This window comes from Melanotaenia boesemani, chromosome 12, assembly GCF_017639745.1.
Source record: "Melanotaenia boesemani isolate fMelBoe1 chromosome 12, fMelBoe1.pri, whole genome shotgun sequence".
Classification (NCBI taxonomy): domain Eukaryota; kingdom Metazoa; phylum Chordata; class Actinopteri; order Atheriniformes; family Melanotaeniidae; genus Melanotaenia; species Melanotaenia boesemani.
This window is the reverse complement of record NC_055693.1, coordinates 15,533,643-15,553,595: the sequence shown is the minus strand read 5'-3', so window position 1 is coordinate 15,553,595 and position 19,953 is coordinate 15,533,643. Positions and strand designations below refer to the sequence as shown.

The window sequence follows — 19,953 nt, the reverse complement described above, 5'->3', positions numbered from 1 at the left end:
TTTAAAGGTGGGTTTCCACATGCTGATAAGAAGACCATTTCTGGTCTATAACAGTTCAAATAAACTATTTTTAATTAATAGATTGTTTGTTTGACATATACCACTTCTTAAAATCACTATAAACACCTTGGAATTTTAGGACTCTTGCAGCACAGTGTTGCACTGAGACAACAAATGGAAATCTGGTTCAGAGGAGTCCCATTCTACAATATATAATATCAGGGACTGACAAGTTCCTAAAAAAGCGGTAACTAATGGTGGTGCTGCTTAGATCATTTCTTCAGCTCACAACAGTGAACCCCTGTGGACCCAGGAAATGTTACACGACAGCTTTTTTTCTCATAAGGAAGCAGTCAATTTGACCCTTAGGTCATAAAATTAAATAAAACTGATTGGTATGTTTCCTGCTGATTGGCTTCAAGTGGGACAGGGATTTATCATCCGTCATTCCACCTGCTTCTCTCAGACTGCCATCTGCCTCCTCCTGCAGAATATGACTCTTTATACTAACGTGGACCTTTTGCATGTAAAAGTTTGGCAAAACATTATTCTTAAACAAGTCTGTCATCTCATCGCACTTGTTTTGAATTTCCACAGCTTGATCTTTTTAAAACATGTATTACTACAGTGACCAAACTGTCTCAGCAGCAGAATGGTTTAGGTGAATCATAAAGACAAGAAATTCTACAGGCCAACTTTTTCTTCCTGTCAACTGAAATTGTTAACATGAAACAATCTGATTAAATAGAGATATTTTCAATAATGTTAAGCTAAACAATAAGCAGCTGCCTTTAATATGTTAAACTTTTATTTGTTCACACCATTGTAAAGGGTAATATTTTTTGTATAGACAACATTTTGTAAAGCAAGGTGCAAAATTCCTTTACAGAAACATTTACCAGTTAGTTGCCAGTTCCATCAAATCTATTAAGTGGATGGGGTGGAAAACTGCTGTAGTAAGACAATGGGATAATATTTGACAACATTTGTAAGATGAGAAATAACATAACATTTCAAATAACCTACATTAATATGTAATTAGCAGTCATGCGAGAACAAAATGTAAAAACAAAATGTGTTGGGTTGATTATTTTTCCCCTTTCATAATGCCAATTGATGTTTTATTATACAGAACTGCAAATTCTACTTAGATACCTTGTTGTAAAGGTGACTAAGTAGGATTTCCAAAATCACCATAACTCGCTGACTTTTCATACGATTTTAAATCGTTTTGGTTTATTAGAAACTAATGTAGTAAATAGACGCGGCTCACCCCGGCCCAAGATGGCGGCCGAGTTGACGCATCGTTCCAATGGACAGCAGCGTTAGAGGCGACATCTACGTGTATATATCTATGTCTATGGATGGAACCACAGATGATTCGTTTGAAAGTCTATTTAAAGAGTTAAAGTGATTTTTTATGTATTGTGCTGGTTTAATCCTTTATTATTATTATTATTATTATTATTGTTGTTGTTGTTGATGATGAAAATGTAAAATACAATATATATATTTTTAAATAAAACTCTGTGATGACTTTCGGTTTTATTTTTTTTAATAAAAGCCCAGAATCTATAAAGTAAGGACACTTGTGGATTATTTCTCCATTCTGAGAATATTAATTGGTGTGTATTATGCAATATTGGAAAAGCCAGTTAATCACCTTTATAATGATGTTAATTTGTAAGGATCTCGCGTATTCCACAGAAGCTTGCAAATTAAACTGCAAATTAACTAATGCAGTAAGTAGACGCGGCTCACCCCGGCCCAAGATGGCGGCCGCGTTGACGCATCATGGTTCCAATGGACAGCAGCGTTAGAGGCGACATCTACGTGTATATATCTATGGGTTCCATCAGCACTACCTCACGTCCGCGAGCGTACCCAAGGTCCGCCTACCGTTGGATTCAACGGAAAGATGGCGACTCAAACAGACCGCGGGGTACCACTAAGCACTGTAAGTAGACTTCATATACCTATCTATATTTTTTTTTGCCCTTTTATTATGTTGAGCTACACATATACATGATAGAAATGTGGGCGTAAATGTTCCTGTGAGCAAATACGGTCAAATAAATCGATATGGTTCTAATGTTGTCCCTAGTGTATCGTTCAAAATATACACAAACGACGTTGTATGCACTGACCGTGTTTATTGTTTTAGCCTTGTTTGATAGCTTAGTTATGATAACTTATCAGATGTCGTAGCATAGCTGTCAGCTTGAATTTTCCCAACTGGTCTCTGTGTGGGCGTTTAGACTTAAGTTTCGTTTTTCAGTGAGTCTTTCTTACGTCTCTAAAACACTCAAACAGTCCTAGGAGCCCGGTTGGGCCCAAGTCCACTGTGGTCCTACCATTTACTATGCATATACTTGGCACGTAAAGTAAATTACGGAAGCCGAGAGCTTTCGTGTTCGATTTTTATTTATTTATTTAATATCATTATCTCGTGAAAACAAATCCATTTTCTAGTTACCTCGAGATTACGAGGACTATTTTCTCGAGATAAAGGGATAAGTAGGGTGGGCTCAAAAGTAAGCGGTTACTGTGTTACATTTAATTTCAGCTGGTGAGGACTTACAAGTCGTGGGCAATGTATGTGTAATTCTATGAATTACCGATTGGCAATACGTATATTATATGTGATACGTAATCGCAATTTCAGCACCGCGGTGAAGTTGGTTTTAGGTTGGATATTCGACAGACATTCATCATTTCCGTGTTCAATAGCTTCCGTTTCACGTGACCAAAACACTCAAAACCTGACCTGTATTATAGCACAAGATGAGACAAACAAGACACACCCCTTTTGATTCATTTTGAAAGCTCCTTCTGTTTTTTACAGATTTTTTACAGTAAAAATATCAATATTTCTTCAATAGCTTCCACAAATTGTGACCGAGGGGCCCCAAACCTCAACTAAAATATTCTACTAAGACACACAAACAAGACACACCCCTTTTGATTCTGGTTGTCCTCCAGCCAGCTGGGTGTGGGCCTCCAGCTGCAGCAGGCTGGCTGGGGAGGAGTGGGACTGGGGCCCTGGAGGTCCTCCAGCAGGCCGGGTGCCTGCTGGATGTCTGCTGGAGGTCATGCGGGCCTCCAGCTGCAGCAGGCTGGCTGGGGAGGAGTGTGACTTGGGCCCTGGATGTCCTCCGGAGGCTTGGTGCCTGCTGGATGTCTGCTGGAGGTCATGCGGACCTGACGCAGCAGCAGGCTGGCTGGGTGTGTCTGTGACTGGGGCCCTGGTGGTCCCCCCCAGCAGGCTGGGTGTCTGCTGGAGCTATTGAAGAAATATTGATATTTTTACTGTAAAAAATTATAAAAAACAGAAGGAGCTTTCAAAATGAATCAAAAGGGGTGTGTCTTGTTTGTGTGTCTCAGTAGAATATTTTAGTTGAGGTTTGGGGCCCCTCGGTCACAATTTGTGGAAGCTATTGAAGAAATATTGATATTTTTACTGTAAAAAATTATAAAAAACAGAAGGAGCTTTCAAAATGAATCAAAAGGGGTGTGTCTTGTTTGTGTGTCTTAGTAGAATATTTTAGTTGAGGATTGGGGCCCCTCGGTCACAATTTGTGGAAGCTATTGAAGAAATATTGATATTTTTACTGTAAAAATTTTGTAAAAAACAGAAGGAGCTTTCAAAATGAATCAAAAGGGGTGTGTCTTGTTTGTCTCATCTTGTGCTATAATACAGGTCAGGAATTGCGTGTTTTGGTCACGTGAAACGGAAGCTATTGAACACGAAATGATGAATGTCTGTCGAATATCCAACCTAAAACCAACTTCACCGCGGTAATTTCAGCTTGGGGTCAGACTTAATAGAAGTTAAGTCGCATGTATTGATCAGTGACAGGTGTTCCTCCATCTGACTATTCAGCTTGAATCCATTGCTGGCTTGGCTCTACTGGGTCATTCCAGTACAGGACAGTTCTGTACTGGACTCAGCTGAGGTAGTAGGAGAGAAGAGGAAGACGGTTAAGCTGAAGAACCCCCCTCCCCCAATTCTTGGCACCCCTGCAGAGCCCCTTCAGCTTCAAGACTACTTTACCCCAGTTGTGTGAAGGAGCGCCATCGCATGTCCTTGATTCCTACAGTAGTTAGATTGGAAACTCTCAGAAAGACGCAAATGAGCTTAATGGAGTGTTTGTGTCTCTGTGTTGGTCCTGTGATTGACTAGTAGTAGCTGGTATTAAGGCTCCAGCCCCCCTGCACTGGAATAATTTGTTTCTTGGGCCAGTTGTTAAAAAATTTTAACCTGGATAAACGCTATCCGGATTTGAGAATCCCATTTTTCAGGGCAGCAGATCATGTAATCCAGCATACTTTTACCCCGATTATTCAAATCACTATTGGATTGGATCTCCCTGTTGTGGGCGACGCTGACCTCACCATCACAAACTGTCGTGAAATGGCCAGGGTCTGTTCATGATGCTTGTATCCTGAGGGAAAGTGCCTTGTACATAGAGCTCCAAACCAACCCAACCAGATGGCATCATATTAGGAGACAGCGCCTATCCACTTCTTTTATGACTGATGACGCCCTTTCTTGTTGCACACCAGTCCAGGCGCGCTTCAACACTGCTCATTGGAAAACTAGATGTGCAATTGAGCTTTTAAATGGAGTTTTGAAGAGACGGTTTGCATGCCTTAACTAGTTGCAAGTGGAACCACAAGGAACATGTAACATAATACTTGCATGTATTGTCCTGCATAACATTGCTACAAGGCGCAATGTCCCTCTCTGTGACAATGTTAATGATGCTCCTGAGCCCCATGTTGAGGTACCAGCCCATCTTTTGGCATTCTGTCAGAATGAGGGACTGACTGGACGTGTAGTGAGGGATGCAATTGTTATTTGTTATTACATTATTTTTGACAGGTTCTTTTCTGATTGTGCAGCAATGACTGACAGGAAGAGTGATTATTGTATGTGTGTTTGTAATAGAATTTGTTTGGGGGTTTATTTCCATGGAGACAAGATGATGTTATGTTTTATTCTTGCTTTACTATGCTGAAAGACTCAATAGGCAGCCTATGCCTATTTTAACCACTTTATTACTGTAACGGTTAAACAAGTCAGGTGCAAAATACAAATATAAGCATATTCACCAAATATAAAGTTCTATTATTTGATCAACTGTTAGGTTTTAATGAATGTTCTTCTTGAAATCCGCCTTGTAATCCTACCTTCTGTTGGGATCAGGATCATTCTGTTTTCTTGGATCAAAATTATCCAGATCCTACTCAAAAGTTTTGAACAACCTGAAATGAGGGTTTTATCTGGATAACAACCAGGATTGGATTACGTGATATAAGCCGATTTCGGAATTTGGATTTCCTATTTGAACAACCTATTTTCAAGATTTGATCATATCCGATAACCGAAATCTGATCGGATTACATGGGAACACCCGGGCCCTTGAAATAAATTATCATGTTATCAAGAGAAAATAGTCATTGTTATCTCGAGATAATATTGTTAGAAAAAACATGCGAGCATGACCGCTCTCAGCTTCTGTAGGAATTTTATGTTTGGTCGATTATTTCTTTGTTGTAAATGCTTTTTGGCAATAGATCTTAGACCAAGATCTTATCTGTTTATTTCCTTTACAAATGAGTTACTATTTAGTAACTCATTTGTTAGGGAAATTTGTGGGATGAACTGAAGAGTTGTGTATGAGGGTTGCAGCTAACTTTCCAAATCTTTTCTGCCAGTGTCAAACAGCTTATTCTGCTACTGACTCTTGTATGGTGCCATTTATTGGATTGGATATTTGAAGTTTAATAAATAAGTTATTACCAGTTTAACAATTTATTCATTTGACAAACAGTGCTTTATTAGCATATGGGAGGACCACACACAGCCCCAACAACCTGTGCCCTCCTTCTTGTCACCAGCTTGATCACATACTGATTTCGGATGGCATCCCATTCTTCAGCCAACATTTGCCACAAGTCAGCCAATGTGATGGTTACTCTTTCAGAGACAGCATGTCCAAGCCGATCCAAGTGTTCAATCGGGTTGAAGTCAGGACATAAGGCAATGTTATCCCATCTTTTCTGCTTCCAAATTTTGGAGGTAGTCTCCATTAGTAATTTGTACTGGAAAACTGAGAAATGGGGAGAGTGCTGAAACCTTTCGGCGCGCAACTCCTCAGTCTTACAAACTGAGATCTGTTTGTTAGGTAGTCATACGTTCAGGTGGCTGTGGAGGTATCCACTTGTGTTTTCTGGAGCTTCTCACTTAACGCTGCTGGCTGAAATGCATTTATAACACTGTGGAAAGAAACAAGAAAAAACATTATCCTCATCTCAGAGCCTAATTTGTCCAGATGAGTTATTTTTCATGGAATTCTGTCCAAATATATTTACACCGCCAGTTGTGATAGGTTTGGTAGACCTACCATGTATATTATTGTATGTAATTATTTATACTTATTGTTTGTATGCGTTCTTATTTGTTTTGGGTTTATTTGATCTTTGTTCTTACTTTTTTAACTCAAATGTTTTACTCTTGGGGATCCTCCATGCCGAAGCTATGCCTGCTCTGTCTTCAGGGCTGTTGGCTTGGTGATTGCCGTTGTCTGGATGGTTGAGGGGTCATGCATTACAGCCCTGTGGCTGTTATGTAGCCCCCGGGCAACCATGACCGGGGCTCTTCCTGTGGTTGGTGACATTGCTCCCGGTGTGAACAGATCCCCAAGATATTGTTTCCTTACAGCAGCATTAAGCCAGATGTTTATATCCTTGATTTATATGCAAATAAGTGATTAGAGTTCATTTTAATGCAGAATGGGGTGGGGTTCTACATGCACTTTGTGTGTGTGTGTGTGAGGGAGAAAGAGTAAGATCAGGTGTGGGCTTTTAAATTGTGTGTGGGAAGGCTTGTGTTTTATTTTTAAAAATTCATAAATTGTTATTTTTATTACGTAAAGCACTTTGTGCTGCTTTTTGCATAAAAAGTAGTTTATAAATAAAATTTGATTTGATAAACACAAAGTATTTCTATTAAAAATGTAAAGTTTTATGCATGTGTTCCTGGAAACATAATAAAGCCAATCATAATAAATACATTTGTGAAAGTAACATACCGTTGATATCTATTTTGTATTAATGTGGGTAAATTTGTTTCACTTTTAGCTTTCCCCTAAGTTCCTTCATACCAACTCCACCAGCCACACCTGGCCGTTCAGCGCCATTGCTGAACTCATAGGTGAGTCATCATCACATGGTTTTATTGTTACATGATGGCAGATGTTGTTTGCAGTACTATAAGTTACAACATATTTATTACAGTTATCAGCAGGATAACTACAACACGTTTAAACTTATGCAAATATTTGAACTGTATTTACCAGATTATAGTTTCTGACTCAGAACATCAAAACAAACTGTATATCACACTTCTGATAAAATGGCATTAACATAAATCAGGCTGCCACATAGAGGTTTCAGAATGAGTTAATCTTTTAAAACCGTTTTATTTTTACTGTGTTCATGTGTGTGTTTCAAAATTAAATTTATTTTTTATTGGTAATAATAATAAAAAAAAAACAGATTTTTATTATTTTTGTTGAATGAGCTGGAGTGATCGGGTGGCGTTTAGAGACCTGCTGGAGTGTAGCAGATAGGATGTCCATGAAGTATTTGATTAAACAAGCATGCTGGTTTTGTCTGTAATGCCCTCACAATTTGCAAAAACTGAGAGAAAGTATATCTGTAAAATTGACCCTTAAATGAGACCCATCAATACACCTCAGTTTCACTGCAAACTGAAACTGTTTCTGTTCACAGACAATGCCTATGATCCAGATGTCAGTGCCAAACAGTTCTGGATTGATCAGACTATGGTGAAAGAAGAACTGTGCCTAACCTTTACGGATAACGGGAATGGACTAGACCATCAGACCATGCATAAGATGCTCAGGTATGGATTCCACTAAACTGTATTGTTTGAAAGAATTTCTCATAACTATCTATCTTTCAAACACTTTTCTAATTTTACCAATAAAATAAAGAATTAGTCATTTTGGTATTTGTTATTTTAAATCTTTTAATAGCTAAAAGAAAAATAATATTTCTTTCCTTCAGCTTTGGGTACAGTGACAAGATAGCGATAAATGGACTGGAACCTATTGGAATCTATGGCAATGGCTTCAAGTCTGGATCAATGCGTCTTGGCAAAGATGCCATCGTCTTTTCCAAGTCAAAGAGCACATCCTGTGTTGGGATGCTTTCTCAGACTTACCTGGAAAAGATTGATGCCAACCAAATAGTTGTACCTATTGTCTGCTTTGAAGAGACTGAATCAGACAAGTATATCCTTTTTCTAATCACGTCTTTATTCCTTAGCCCAGTAACTTGGGTAGCTGATTGGCTCAGCTGGGTAATATGGATGTAACAGTACACTGAACTGTCATGTGTGTGTAAGGTGTTTTCCCTAACTACAGCTTTACTCCATGTAAGAGAGGAACACGAAGCCAGTCTGCAGGACATTCTGCAATACTCCCCTTTCCGGTCAAAGGAGGAACTGCTTGCTGAGATTCATGCTATCAGTTTGTGCTGGTCTGAAGAGAAAACAGAAACAGGCACACGGATCATCATCTGGAATCTCCGCAGGTCTGTCCACACCATCATGTGCTTGTTGTATCTGGTTGCTACATAATGTGCTTACTTTCTTAGTCCTCGACAAAAAGAATGCACTCAGCCTAGATATGGGTCATGGGGGGGTTCTGATTTGTGAAAACCTGCTTTACCGTTGACAGTGTGGTGGACAGGTCTTCATATCCGGTGTTGTAGCAAAGACAAAGGGTGTTAGCTGGACCCCACACCAACTTTAAACTGTCTTTTCCAGGACCCTTCAGATGAAAGACAGACAGTTGGCCATCTAGCACATCAGTGAACGTCTGTCTTTCACATCAATGTGACCATGTTTAGTGAAGTTGTTGCCCCCTCAGGGGCTGCTCTACAAAGCACTACAAAGGAAACCTGGATAAACAAAACCGCAGACAGAAATCATTTCCATTAAAATGCAGAACAAGGACAGCGTAGTGAACCTGTTGGGTTGACAGACTTCACAGTCAGGGGGCATTCACACCAGCCCATCTCAATCAAACCCTAGTTCATTGGCTCAGAAAGTCTGATCTGTTTGTGTGAATGCCCAGAGTAACTCTGATGTGGATCAGAGAAGCAAACTCTGGTAGGCCTGCAAATCCAGGTTTTATTTTGCTGGGAATCACATGCAGGAAATACATAAATAATATTAAATTATCCCAAAGGTCCGGCTTGTTTGACTAAGCTGTGTGAAATCACACTCAGACCAAAGAATTTTGCAATCCACAACCTAATCCCCAATCAGACTGAGGGGTCGTCCCCATGACGCCAGATTGCAGCAAAACCACAGAAGTATTATGGCAAACCACCCTTTTATCCCCACGAAGCCAGGGATTAGCCTCCATGAAACCGACCATGTCTAAAGCCAGGTACCAAAGTGGATAGGTTTGAGTCCTGTACCATCTGCGGTAATGTGCGGACAGTGAAGCCTCACAACTTGAGGATATGACGTCAATGTCACGAATACGCGCCGATTCCCAATCCACCATCCTCGAGTTTTTTATGCTTCGTAGTCGAGCATTTTTTGAAGAAGATGCTCAGCTTCTTCATTAGTCCAAAGAAATGTTTCACTTTTGCTTTGCAGTGAATCCTCAGCTATCTTCTCTTCTCTGCTTCCAATGTGAGCGTCCTGCAACACGCAGTGAGCCTTTATTTGCGCATGCGTTGTTTTGCTCTAGCTTTGGAGTGTTACTCTTTAGCACCCCCCACAGCCTGTAGTATGTACTACAGCGGTGTTGTGGGGACGTTGAAGCCTTTCTCCTAGTTTTAGCCACTGTTTTCACACCGTTTTCACACCTGAACCAGCTTTGGTGCCATGTGGACGTAGCCTGAGTCTAGCAGACTATTAGGCGTGAATGCGCATTTAAACTGATGTCCATTTCAGAGTAACACCCAGGTGTGAACAAAGGTGTGAACAAAGATCAAAAGGTTGTATAAATTAAGAATCTAAAACAGGTAAAGTACTGCAGTCCTGGGGTCCTCTGTGATTGTATTCGTCCCCCAAAACAACACTAATAAATCATCTTTAGGTATTTGGAGCCTCATGTCCTTTTAGTGGACAAGTAACACTCCCCGGCCCCCTTGCTCAGGGTTTTAACCCTGTTTGTATTGCTGTTATTTACTGGACATATAAATGAATGAAGGCACATTTTATTATAACTGGTAGTATTAATTAGTTAACTTATTTATTAAATATGTTTTGCGGGGCAAATAAAAAAAGAATATACAGAAATCATTGACAGCTCAATACTACATTAGCCATGCTGAATTGTTTGTGTTTTTAGGACATCCACAGGAACAACAGAGTTTGATTTTGAGAAGGACCGCTACGATATCCGGATTCCCTCTGAGGTTTATGAGATGATGAATAATCCTTCCCAACTCCCAGACAGGACTACTTCTTACATCCCCGAGAGCGTTTACTCACTGCGGGTAAGGAGCCGTGATTTAAATGGCACTATTTCTCCACTCAAATTCTCAACAATATGTTTGTCTTGTCGCATATTTCTACCTTCATTGCGTTCAAGCATTAACGTCTGTGAAAAAGTTACTTTATTTTCTTCTTTATTTTGGTCAAATGGCTCAATCATAGCTTTGTTTGAGTTTTTTTCTTTGCAATAACAAATTGAAAAATGTGTTTTTATTGGATTTAAATGTAGGCATATTGTAGTATTCTGTACCTGAAGCCTCGGATGCAAGTCATGGTTCGTGGTCAAAAGGTGAAATCTCAGCTCATTGCTAAGAGCCTGGCCTGCATCAGGAAGGACCACTACAAGCCCAATTTCTTGGTATCCTTTTGTTTCAGATTCCACAACTAATACCTTTTCTATTTTCTGTTTTATATATATTATTTTGCTATCTTGAATTTTCCTTAATTGTTGTTTTAGAACAAACGTATTCCTATAACTTTTGGGTATAACACCAAAAGTAAAGACCAGTTTGGTATAATGATGTATCATAAGAATCGGCTCATCAAAGCCTATGAGCGTGTAGGCTGCCAGCTTAAGGTGAGTTTCCACTGTGAAGGGGATTTTGGTTGTTGAATATATTTTTAAAGGTTTCCAACTGTCATCTGGTATATTTTGGTGCTTTACAGGCCAACAACAAAGGTGTTGGAGTTATTGGGGTCATAGAGTGTAACTTTCTGGATCCTACTCACAACAAACAGAGTTTTATTGAGACTGATAAATACAGGTAATCCCACTGAAGGGGCAATTATTATTTTTTCTCTTTTGTTTGCTTTTTAAAGCTTAATCGAGGACAGTATTTCATTGATAGATTTTATATTTCTGGAAATCTATGATGTTTAATTTCTTGGAACAGAAAAACTATGACCAGTTTGGGGACGAAACTGGAAGAGTACTGGAATGAAATCCGCTACAGGAAGACCAAAGAGAACCCAAACAGCACGATACCAGTAGAAGACACCATGTTAGTACAATGTGGGGTGGCAGGCAAATACAAAATGTATTTTAAAGGGATGTTTATTGAACCAAATTTACTCCTTAGGAAGCGACCAGATCAGAACTGGGTGCAGTGTGACGACTGTTTGCAATGGCGCAAACTCCCAGATGGGATTGACTGCAGCAAGCTGCCAGATAAATGGTTCTGCCGCATGAACCCTGATCCTCAGTTCAGGTAAATGGAGCAGTGTGGATGGATGAAGTTAAATAAATATGAATGGAAAAACTGATGGTATTACTAGAGGGGTTGATCATCAGTAGCTGTCAATGAAATTAATAGAATTAAGTAAATTGACCAATATGACAAAAGCAACTTTTTGTGGTGTTTATTTATTTCACAAATAAAATATCAAAATTTAAAAATAAATAAAATAAATAATCTTGACCTTTTTTTTTTTTTTTTTTTTATACTTGTGGTCTTAGCTAAATTTCTACTTTTTCACCTGCCTTATAAAATTCATCTGACCTAGTGAAAATGGTGTGTAGTCTGAGAGTTAATGGTGAATGTGGAATTAAAAGTAAGCATTAGATGGAAACACCTAGAAAAGACGATTGTGTTGAGGCACAATCTGACAGAAGATGCAACAAAAATTTGCTACATTTTTCTCATAACACATTTGAACACAGTGCTAAATACAGCGTTCCAAAAACCTGTTTGCTTTGGCATTGTGGAGTATTTTGACTAGATTGATAAGAAAAATCAAAGGAAAAAAGAAGAGTCTGAAATGTTCTGTGTTCCAGTTGTCTGCGGGAATTAGTTTTCCAAAGGAATTTTGCTGGAAATGAGACAAAGAACTCGTAAATTGCTGAGGACCCCAGGATTATTGCACCCAGTACCACCTGTAGTTCATTAGTAAAGTTCTTTCTAACATGTGTTGTGTCCACTAAGTTTTTAGTGTAGATAGCAGCAAGTTGTTATAGATAAGTATGTTTTTGCGGTGGGGTTGTTCATGAAAAGTCACGTCATTATGTGGTACCAAAATTGGCTGGTGTTCTCACACTGCACATTTTTACATGTTTTATACGGCAACTGTAGATGCTTACAAAATGGCTATTTTGAAGGTGTCTGTCTTTTTCCCAGAGGTGCTGCAATGCGAATGCCAACTACCTGGTAGTGATGTCACTTACTCTCAGCCGCTCAGAATTACGAGACGATGTTAAAAAACATGGAAAAGGAAACATGAACAATCCAGATGTAGCTTGCTCATCACTTTCATTTGCTGTCTGGTTAACTTCTCCAGGAGCTGCCAGGTAGAAGAGGAGCCTGAGGACTCTGATGATGACCAGCCATCGTATCGCAAGACTTACAAACTACAGTGAGTTACAAATATTTCCCTTCCCCTTTTGCCAAATTCAGTTAAAAGTTTGGACTTGATGACATAAACATTAAGTTTTCCTGCATCATTCCCAACTTGTTAAATAAACATAAATAAGGGACCGGCTCTAACACGGATCTTTATGTATTACAGAGAAAGAGAAGACAGAATGAAAGCAGAAAAGAAAAAACAGCTGGTAAGAGTAATTTTTAACTTATCCTGCATTTTTCCTTTGCTGGTGATGCTTTTGAGATGATTTATTTATTATTTCTTTCTCTTTTTTTTTTTTCTTTTCTTTCCCACAACAGGATCTCAAACTACAGGAGCAGCAGCATTTAGCTGCCTTGGCCAAGCAAAATGAGACTCTTAGAAGGCAACAGGAAAACCTGACGCGGCAGCTGCATCAAACCGTAAACTATCTAATACTAAACCGTGATTCATTACTCTGTTTTGCATGTATGGACTGCATATGACAGAGCTTTTCCAAATGCGTAGCATAAGAAGTATAGGGAGGGGCTGGCATTGTAAGGTTAGATTTTGCTGTGACATATTATTCAATGAAGAATTACAGGAATAATTTATCATCCATTTTCCTCTGGAGTAAAAGGACATTAGGTAGTTTAATAAACTTATGACTGCATTTCATTTGTTTATTACTCCATGCGGAAGTTAATAATCTAAATGTTGTTACAGTTTTTGTTATGAATCCTAATCACGTTTCTTTTTGTGACCAAGTCTTACTTTTTGTCTTTGTACTTTGCTCATTTTGTCACTTTCTGTTTATGTTCTGCAGTGTGACAATATCACATTCATACATAGATTTAGTGCTGATTTATACATCAAATTAACTAATGGCAGCCAGCAGATGGAATAAATGAATGAAATAATAAATTTATTTATTTAAAATTAACAAAAGAGAAACTATATACAAAAAGAAAATGATAAGAAAAAACATAGTAATAAAAATTATTGCATCAATAAATTATAATATTAAGAAGTTTGATGAAGGGAAATCTCATCCATTTCTACTTAGCATGCTTATATTTATCTATGTACTACATAATATCCATATACTACATAAATAGCCAATTTAATATATCTACAACCTAAAGCAGGTTTCTCTGTATCCAGTTATGGTTTTAGTTGATTCGTTCTTATTTCATGTAATAGTAATTTTCCAATCATTATTATTTAAGCAATCACTTAACAGAAATTGGATTTTAGGAAAATTAATTACACCGTGTCTTTTTTTTCTGTCTAGTCCCCTTCAACTCCTACCACTTTGCAGGGTAACTCGCTACAAGGAGTTGCTGCAAGGGACAAGTTCTCCACACAGCGTTCCTCCACCAATTCACAAGCCGGTAATAAAAAAGGGCTTATTGTGGGATAGAAAACTAAAGAATAACAAATAAACTAAAAGGCAACTGGCTTAGAAAAATGACTGAAGATGCACAGCCTGGCTGCACTGCAACTAAACTAGATCTTCATTGGTGTCCAGCAACATTGTTCTCAGTATTAAAATATTCTCTCCTTTTTTTTCCCTGTAGCATCCAGCTCCTCCAGTATCGGTGGGCTCCCAATTATTACAAGTGTATGCTCACTCTCACTGAACTCCAACAGGTATGATATTGCCCTTTTGGGAGGTTAAATATATCAGATTCAGTTTAGCAGATATGCACATTAACTGTGTTGTGTGCACACTGCAGCGGAAAAAGAACCCAGCCTGGTCCTCCACATAGTACGGCAAAAAGACCCAGAGTAAATGGCTTTCAGCATAGGACCTCTGACACGCCCTCAGCAGGAAATGTGAGCTCCCCATCTGTCCTTGCTCATAGCAGCAATGATGATGACGACGACACAGATGATGATATTTTCATCTTGGAGACTGGAAGCACCCCCAAGCCTCAAAAGCCTGCCATCGATGTTAGAAGAGTGAAGAAAGAGAAAGAGGAGACTGAAAATCCTGTCAGCATGCTGTTGGAGTGCAGCGACGATGCCGCTGTGGATGATCCCACAGAAACATGCCCTGCAGCATCTGCCACTGTAGAAACTGGTCCTCCTCCAGCGGTAGCCACCACCACCACCCAGACAGAAGTACGTGAAGTGAAACAGGAAGAGGAGAGTCAAACTCTAACTCAGGGAAAAGCGAAGGCGGCACTAAGCAAGCCAGGTGAAAGTGGTACAGAAAAAAGCCCAGACGTGAACATCTGCAGCCTCAGGGAAAGAGAATTTAAGCAAGAGAGCAGCAGAGGCAGTCAGAGTGAGAATCAAGGAGAGGAGGCCTTGCAGAATGGAGTGACACATATGCAAAATGATCAAAGTGCTGGACCTGCTTGTGCACATGGCCGTGACACAAACTGTTCTCCACATCAGTATCCCAGTATTATGGCGGTACAGGAACAGCAAGACCAGCTCTTGGAGCTCATGCAGCAGACTGCTCAGGAAAGAGACTCTTTTAAAGATCGGGTGCAAAAACTCAACTCCCAGCTGCAGGACATGCAGACCAGACTACAGGAGTTCTGTCAGATGAATGTAAAGAAGGAGTCTTCTCATCAAGCCTGCCAGACAGAAGAATCAGATGTGAAGGACTACAAAAGCCTGTTTGAGAAAGCAAAACAAAAAATTAATGATTTGATAAAGGACAAAGAGGTCTTATTGTCTGCTGCTGAGACCAGTGCCAAACTCAGTACGGCCCAAGATAAGGAAAAGGAACTTGATGAGATTTCCTTGCAAGTTAGCTGTTTGGTGGAGAAACTGAATGAAAGAAACAAGGAGAGGGATGAACTGCGCTTACAGGTCAGTATCCATGCTTTAGTTTCAGCTTAATGTTTACAGTTTTGGACATTGAAAGTGGTTCTGATTAGGGATGTCACTCTTGTTTATTATTACAATTATTTGCAGTATTAAATGCTAGGATTAATTACTCGTAAAGATCCCTCAATATCGTCATTTTTACAGAAGATTATTTATGAACCATATCAGCAGAGCAGGGGAACTTAGGCACAGAACAAAAACATTCATTCATTCAAAGTTCGTGTGTTGGCAGTTGTGTTGCTTTGGCTTGGTTTCGTGAGGGTTGCAAAGAAAAAGGGTGCCTGAGTGGGACTCTACAGCAGAGGAAGAGTTTTTCCCTCCAAAAAATGGATTAATACATCAGTGTCGGATTTTAAAGAAAAATAAATTACCAAGGCGTCATTGTAGAGGACGGCTCACCAGCCTGTTAAGCAGGACATAAAAAGTTGCAGAGAAAAAGGAAATACATTCAACACATTTCACCACCTGTAGGAAAACCAGCAGCTTTTTATGCTACAGTAATGGAAAATGGACATATGTTTGGCTGAATGATGCAAACATTTATCCAACGTAACACTGAAATTGTTATTGTGTAATTTGCTGTTTTGTAATTATTTAGGACACGGGTTGGGGTTGCAGCGCAACGTGAACGTTGTTGTATAGATGAGAAAAAAAACTAAATCAGTCTTTTGTGAGGACGGTAGTTTTGCTGTTTAAACATATTGGAGCTGGCATGAGATTCATGGCCTTCAGTCACAGGTACAGAAACAGCATTTAATTCCAGATATGTGGTCTTATTTACTTTAACTGATTTTAGTAGGCTATTATTTATGTCCCAAAAAACGACAGCTATTCTGCTGAAGGACAGCTGGAAGTCAAAGCCAGCTGGATGTTTTTCCTGGGTTTCTAAATTTTCTACTCGGGTTGAAAAGAAATGTTAAAAACTTTTTTGTTATTTTAAACATGGTTTATGAAAAGAACCCTCTCACGTCCAGGTAGGCGACCTGTAGCCTTTTCCATCTGAGAGATATCCAAAGTTAATATGTAGGATTTATGTATTTACACAGCGGAGTGGATTAAGATTAAGATTTACTTTGTTGTTCTATTATTTTGTTATGTTGGCATGAAAAGATAAAAATACATAAATCTTAATGACATATATGAAGTGTTCAGGTGATTTTACACATTAAAGTATTGGAAAATTATTTTACACATAATAATGTTAGTAGCTGTAATATTGTCTTTTGTACTATATTGTGGTTCGCTGGCTTTGTGGAGCCTTAAATGTTATTTAACAATAGAAACTGGGCCAGATACCATTATTTATGACTTATGGATAGGAAATTTGAATATCTTGTGTTCAGTTAAAAACATTTGAAAGCTACTAAGTGGATTTTTTATTTTTCAATCCTTGATTGTTCTGTTCATTTTCTCTTCTCTGTGGGTTTATCACCAGCTGGACAGACTGGAGGAGGAAAAGTCAAACCTGGCAGCTCAGTGTGAAGAGCTCCAGCTGAGCTTGCAACAGCAAAGGGAAAATGCACAATCTTCAAAAAGAACCATTGATTTTTCTGTCCAGGCGCGTCCAGAGGAGCCAGGAGTATCAGCAGACTTTGGCACACACGCAAGCTCAGATGCATCCAGAAGGTTAGACTGCTGTGTAACCACCCCTCTAGATTAAGTATCACCTCAGCAAAGACTGTTATGATTTCAAGATTTATCAGAACTGGGAAAAATCTGAACATGTCTGTTTTTCTCCTTTGCCTCTCATAGTTTGTTGGAGCTCCGGCAGAACGTTGGGCGCCTTCTCATCTCCTATTTGCCTGCACTGGACTTAGACTTGCAGCAAGTGAATTTTGAATGTAACGTCATTGATGAGATCCTTGATCAAGTTCTCTCTAATATGGATTCACATTAATTTGGAAGAAGTGCTGAAAAGAGCAGTGAAGTGCTACTTTTGGCTGCACTCTTAGAATAAAGGTATTCATGGATCCACTTAACCTAAAAATTAATATGTTTTGTTTGGCTACTTGTGTCTGAAGCAACTTTAGGACTTGGGATGACCTCTACCTGGGAGTCCTGTACAGAGAATATAGGGTATAGTCACACGGGTGCAGAAAATAATGTATTTATTTGAAGGTAGACTGATTTATATATTATATCAAAATAAGGTAACTTCACCTCTCTTTGCCAGACATCCTCGTAGGCTCAAAAATTTGTCCCCAGACTTTAAAAAAAAGATCCAGAATCATTATCCTTAGACCTGAACTGATCCATCTACTGTTGAGTAGCTGGGACCCAGGCCCATGCCTGGTTTCTCTACTGACTTTTACGTATAATTATGTGTTTATTTTAAGGATAATAATGAAACTGCAGCCTACCTAATGAAATGTTTGAAGCCCTCTTTTTCTGCTTGGCTCTCATGCATATAATCTTATTTGCCAAGGCTCTCTGTAAGAGATATCCAGGTTTTTCTAAACCTGTTTGAGGCTTAGATAATAATGTTCAGGTGGATCTATGAAGAGCTTTTTTTCTAAGTTGCTTTGCACTTTTTCCTTAACAAAGAAGCAATATAACCATAAAAATGACTTATTTCCATGACTGTTCTCTTTGGTTTGAAATTGAGTTGAATAATTAAGTCATTAACTTTGTTTACCAATGTGTTACTTTGAATGTGTAAATATTTTGTTAAATATATTTTTATATTTCCAGCCTGTTTGGTGGTTTTCATTTATGCTATTAAAGATTTCTGAATGGACAAATCGGAGATGGGCTCAGCAACAAGCCTTGCAGTACATTTCTATATGATTTAAGATTAAAAATGGTTGTGCTTGACTATCCTAACACCTTTGCCATGATGAAAGCCTAAATTTGCATGTTGCTTCTCATCGATTAGTTTTCTTCTCTGGGTCATTCAGAGAATTCATCTCTATGCACCAACTGTGCATGCCTTCTTGGGGTGCATAATATGTTTATCTGATCTAGCTTTATTTATCTGATAGGATCAAGGTCTCCTTTTGTAAAATCAGCAGTATGAGCAGTGGTATGAATGTACACACCTCCATGTGCTATTTAATGATACAGGATACATAGTTTTCTCTCAAATGTCAACTTTCTAATGCAACAGATGTTAAAGAACTTAAAACACTCTTGCTGGGAGGGTACCCTGTATGTCCCAATAATAACTGTACAGTTTATTAAGTTGTATTTTAAACTATGGATCTTAGGTTTACATACTAGAATTATAAAGATTTATAAATGCATCATTGTTCTTTAGGAAGACAAGTTATTTAGTTTTCTACTGTGTAATCATTACTTGCAGACTAAGATCACTTTGAATTAAAATTCAAATTGCCTATTTGTCACATCCACATCATACATGGTATAATTAGAAATGAAGTGCTTTGTGCACCTGCTCCAGATGCTTAAACGCAACTGAAGAACAAAAACAGGACCAGGCGTACAAATGAAAACAGAAATATGAATAGTGTCTGTTGAGGATGCAGATTGCCTGGGGAAAAAAACTCCTCCTCGTCCTTTCTGTATAAGCCTTCAGGCAGCGGTAACGTCTCCCTGAAGGTAGCCTGGTGAACAGTCTCTGGCAGGGGTGAGTGGGTTGTTTAAGGATTCTGGTGGTCCTAGCCCTGCAGCGTTTGTTGTAATGTCCTGTAGGTGGGGAGGTGGTTCCGATGAGCCGCTCAGCTGAGTGGACCATCTTCAGTGGAAGCTGCAGTGGAAAGTTAGTGATTTATTCAGCAATTGTATTCAATAACAAGTGTCTTAATTACAGTATTGTCTTTCTCATTAAAAAAATGTTTTTATTGTACTACATCTGTAGCATCTAGCATTTTACTTTTCAAGATTATATATTAATACAAATGAAGAACTGTAAAATATTGTGTATAATTTATTAAACCTAGGGCTTGGTAACCCTTAAAAATGTGTTTGATCTCCTTTAACATCTTATTTGATGATGCGTTTACTATGTAGGTAGGTTAGGGTTAGTAATAAATCCAAAAAAAAGGATGCATTGTCATTGCTAGTAAATCGTGACCGAATACGCACACACAAGTCCATATTTTTTATTCGAGTATTTTGGATTTTTGTAGTATTCTGTTATTGAAGCCAGACCTCTACAGGGCCTGTACTTTTAACAAAACATATAAAATTTTAGTTTTCTTTAAAATGTATTCATTTGTTAATAAAATGAGGCAATTTACTCCACATTTTTACAAAAGTAACATTGTTATTCACAACAATAA

General features: G+C 38.7%; 1 protein-coding gene across 2 annotated transcripts; it reads left to right on the top strand.

Moving 5' to 3' along the window:
- Positions 1 to 1,877: 1,877 nt before the first annotated feature.
- morc3a (MORC family CW-type zinc finger 3a) lies at positions 1,878 to 18,402 on the top strand. 2 transcript variants are annotated; one of them, XM_042001955.1, is made up of 19 exons: positions 1,878 to 1,957; positions 7,147 to 7,219; positions 7,801 to 7,933; positions 8,098 to 8,324; positions 8,463 to 8,625; positions 10,404 to 10,551; positions 10,779 to 10,907; positions 11,007 to 11,126; positions 11,216 to 11,313; positions 11,443 to 11,550; positions 11,629 to 11,757; positions 12,824 to 12,898; positions 13,052 to 13,094; positions 13,207 to 13,308; positions 14,160 to 14,259; positions 14,446 to 14,518; positions 14,605 to 14,992; positions 17,271 to 17,338; positions 17,465 to 18,402. In XM_042001955.1, exons 1-19 carry the CDS (start codon positions 1,919 to 1,921, stop codon positions 17,607 to 17,609), a joined length of 2,361 nt encoding a protein of 786 aa, XP_041857889.1. In that variant the 5' UTR covers positions 1,878 to 1,918; the 3' UTR covers positions 17,610 to 18,402. The 2 variants fall into 2 exon arrangements, with proteins under 2 accessions (XP_041857889.1, XP_041857888.1); XM_042001954.1 differs by having other exon boundaries at positions 14,605 to 15,694; positions 17,148 to 17,338.
- Positions 18,403 to 19,953: the final 1,551 nt, after the last annotated feature.

What these genes read in the sequence shown, in the direction of transcription:
- morc3a (XM_042001954.1), top strand. Translation starts at nt 1,919, where the DNA reads ATGGCGACTCAAACAGACCGCGGGGTACCACTAAGCACT. An exon ending in CTCTCACTGAACTCCAACAG is followed by an intron (nt 14,519 to 14,604) that starts GTATGATATTGC and finishes TGCACACTGCAG; the next exon opens with CGGAAAAAGAACCCAGCCTG. An exon ending in AGCTCAGATGCATCCAGAAG is followed by an intron (nt 17,339 to 17,464) that starts GTTAGACTGCTG and finishes TGCCTCTCATAG; the next exon opens with TTTGTTGGAGCTCCGGCAGA.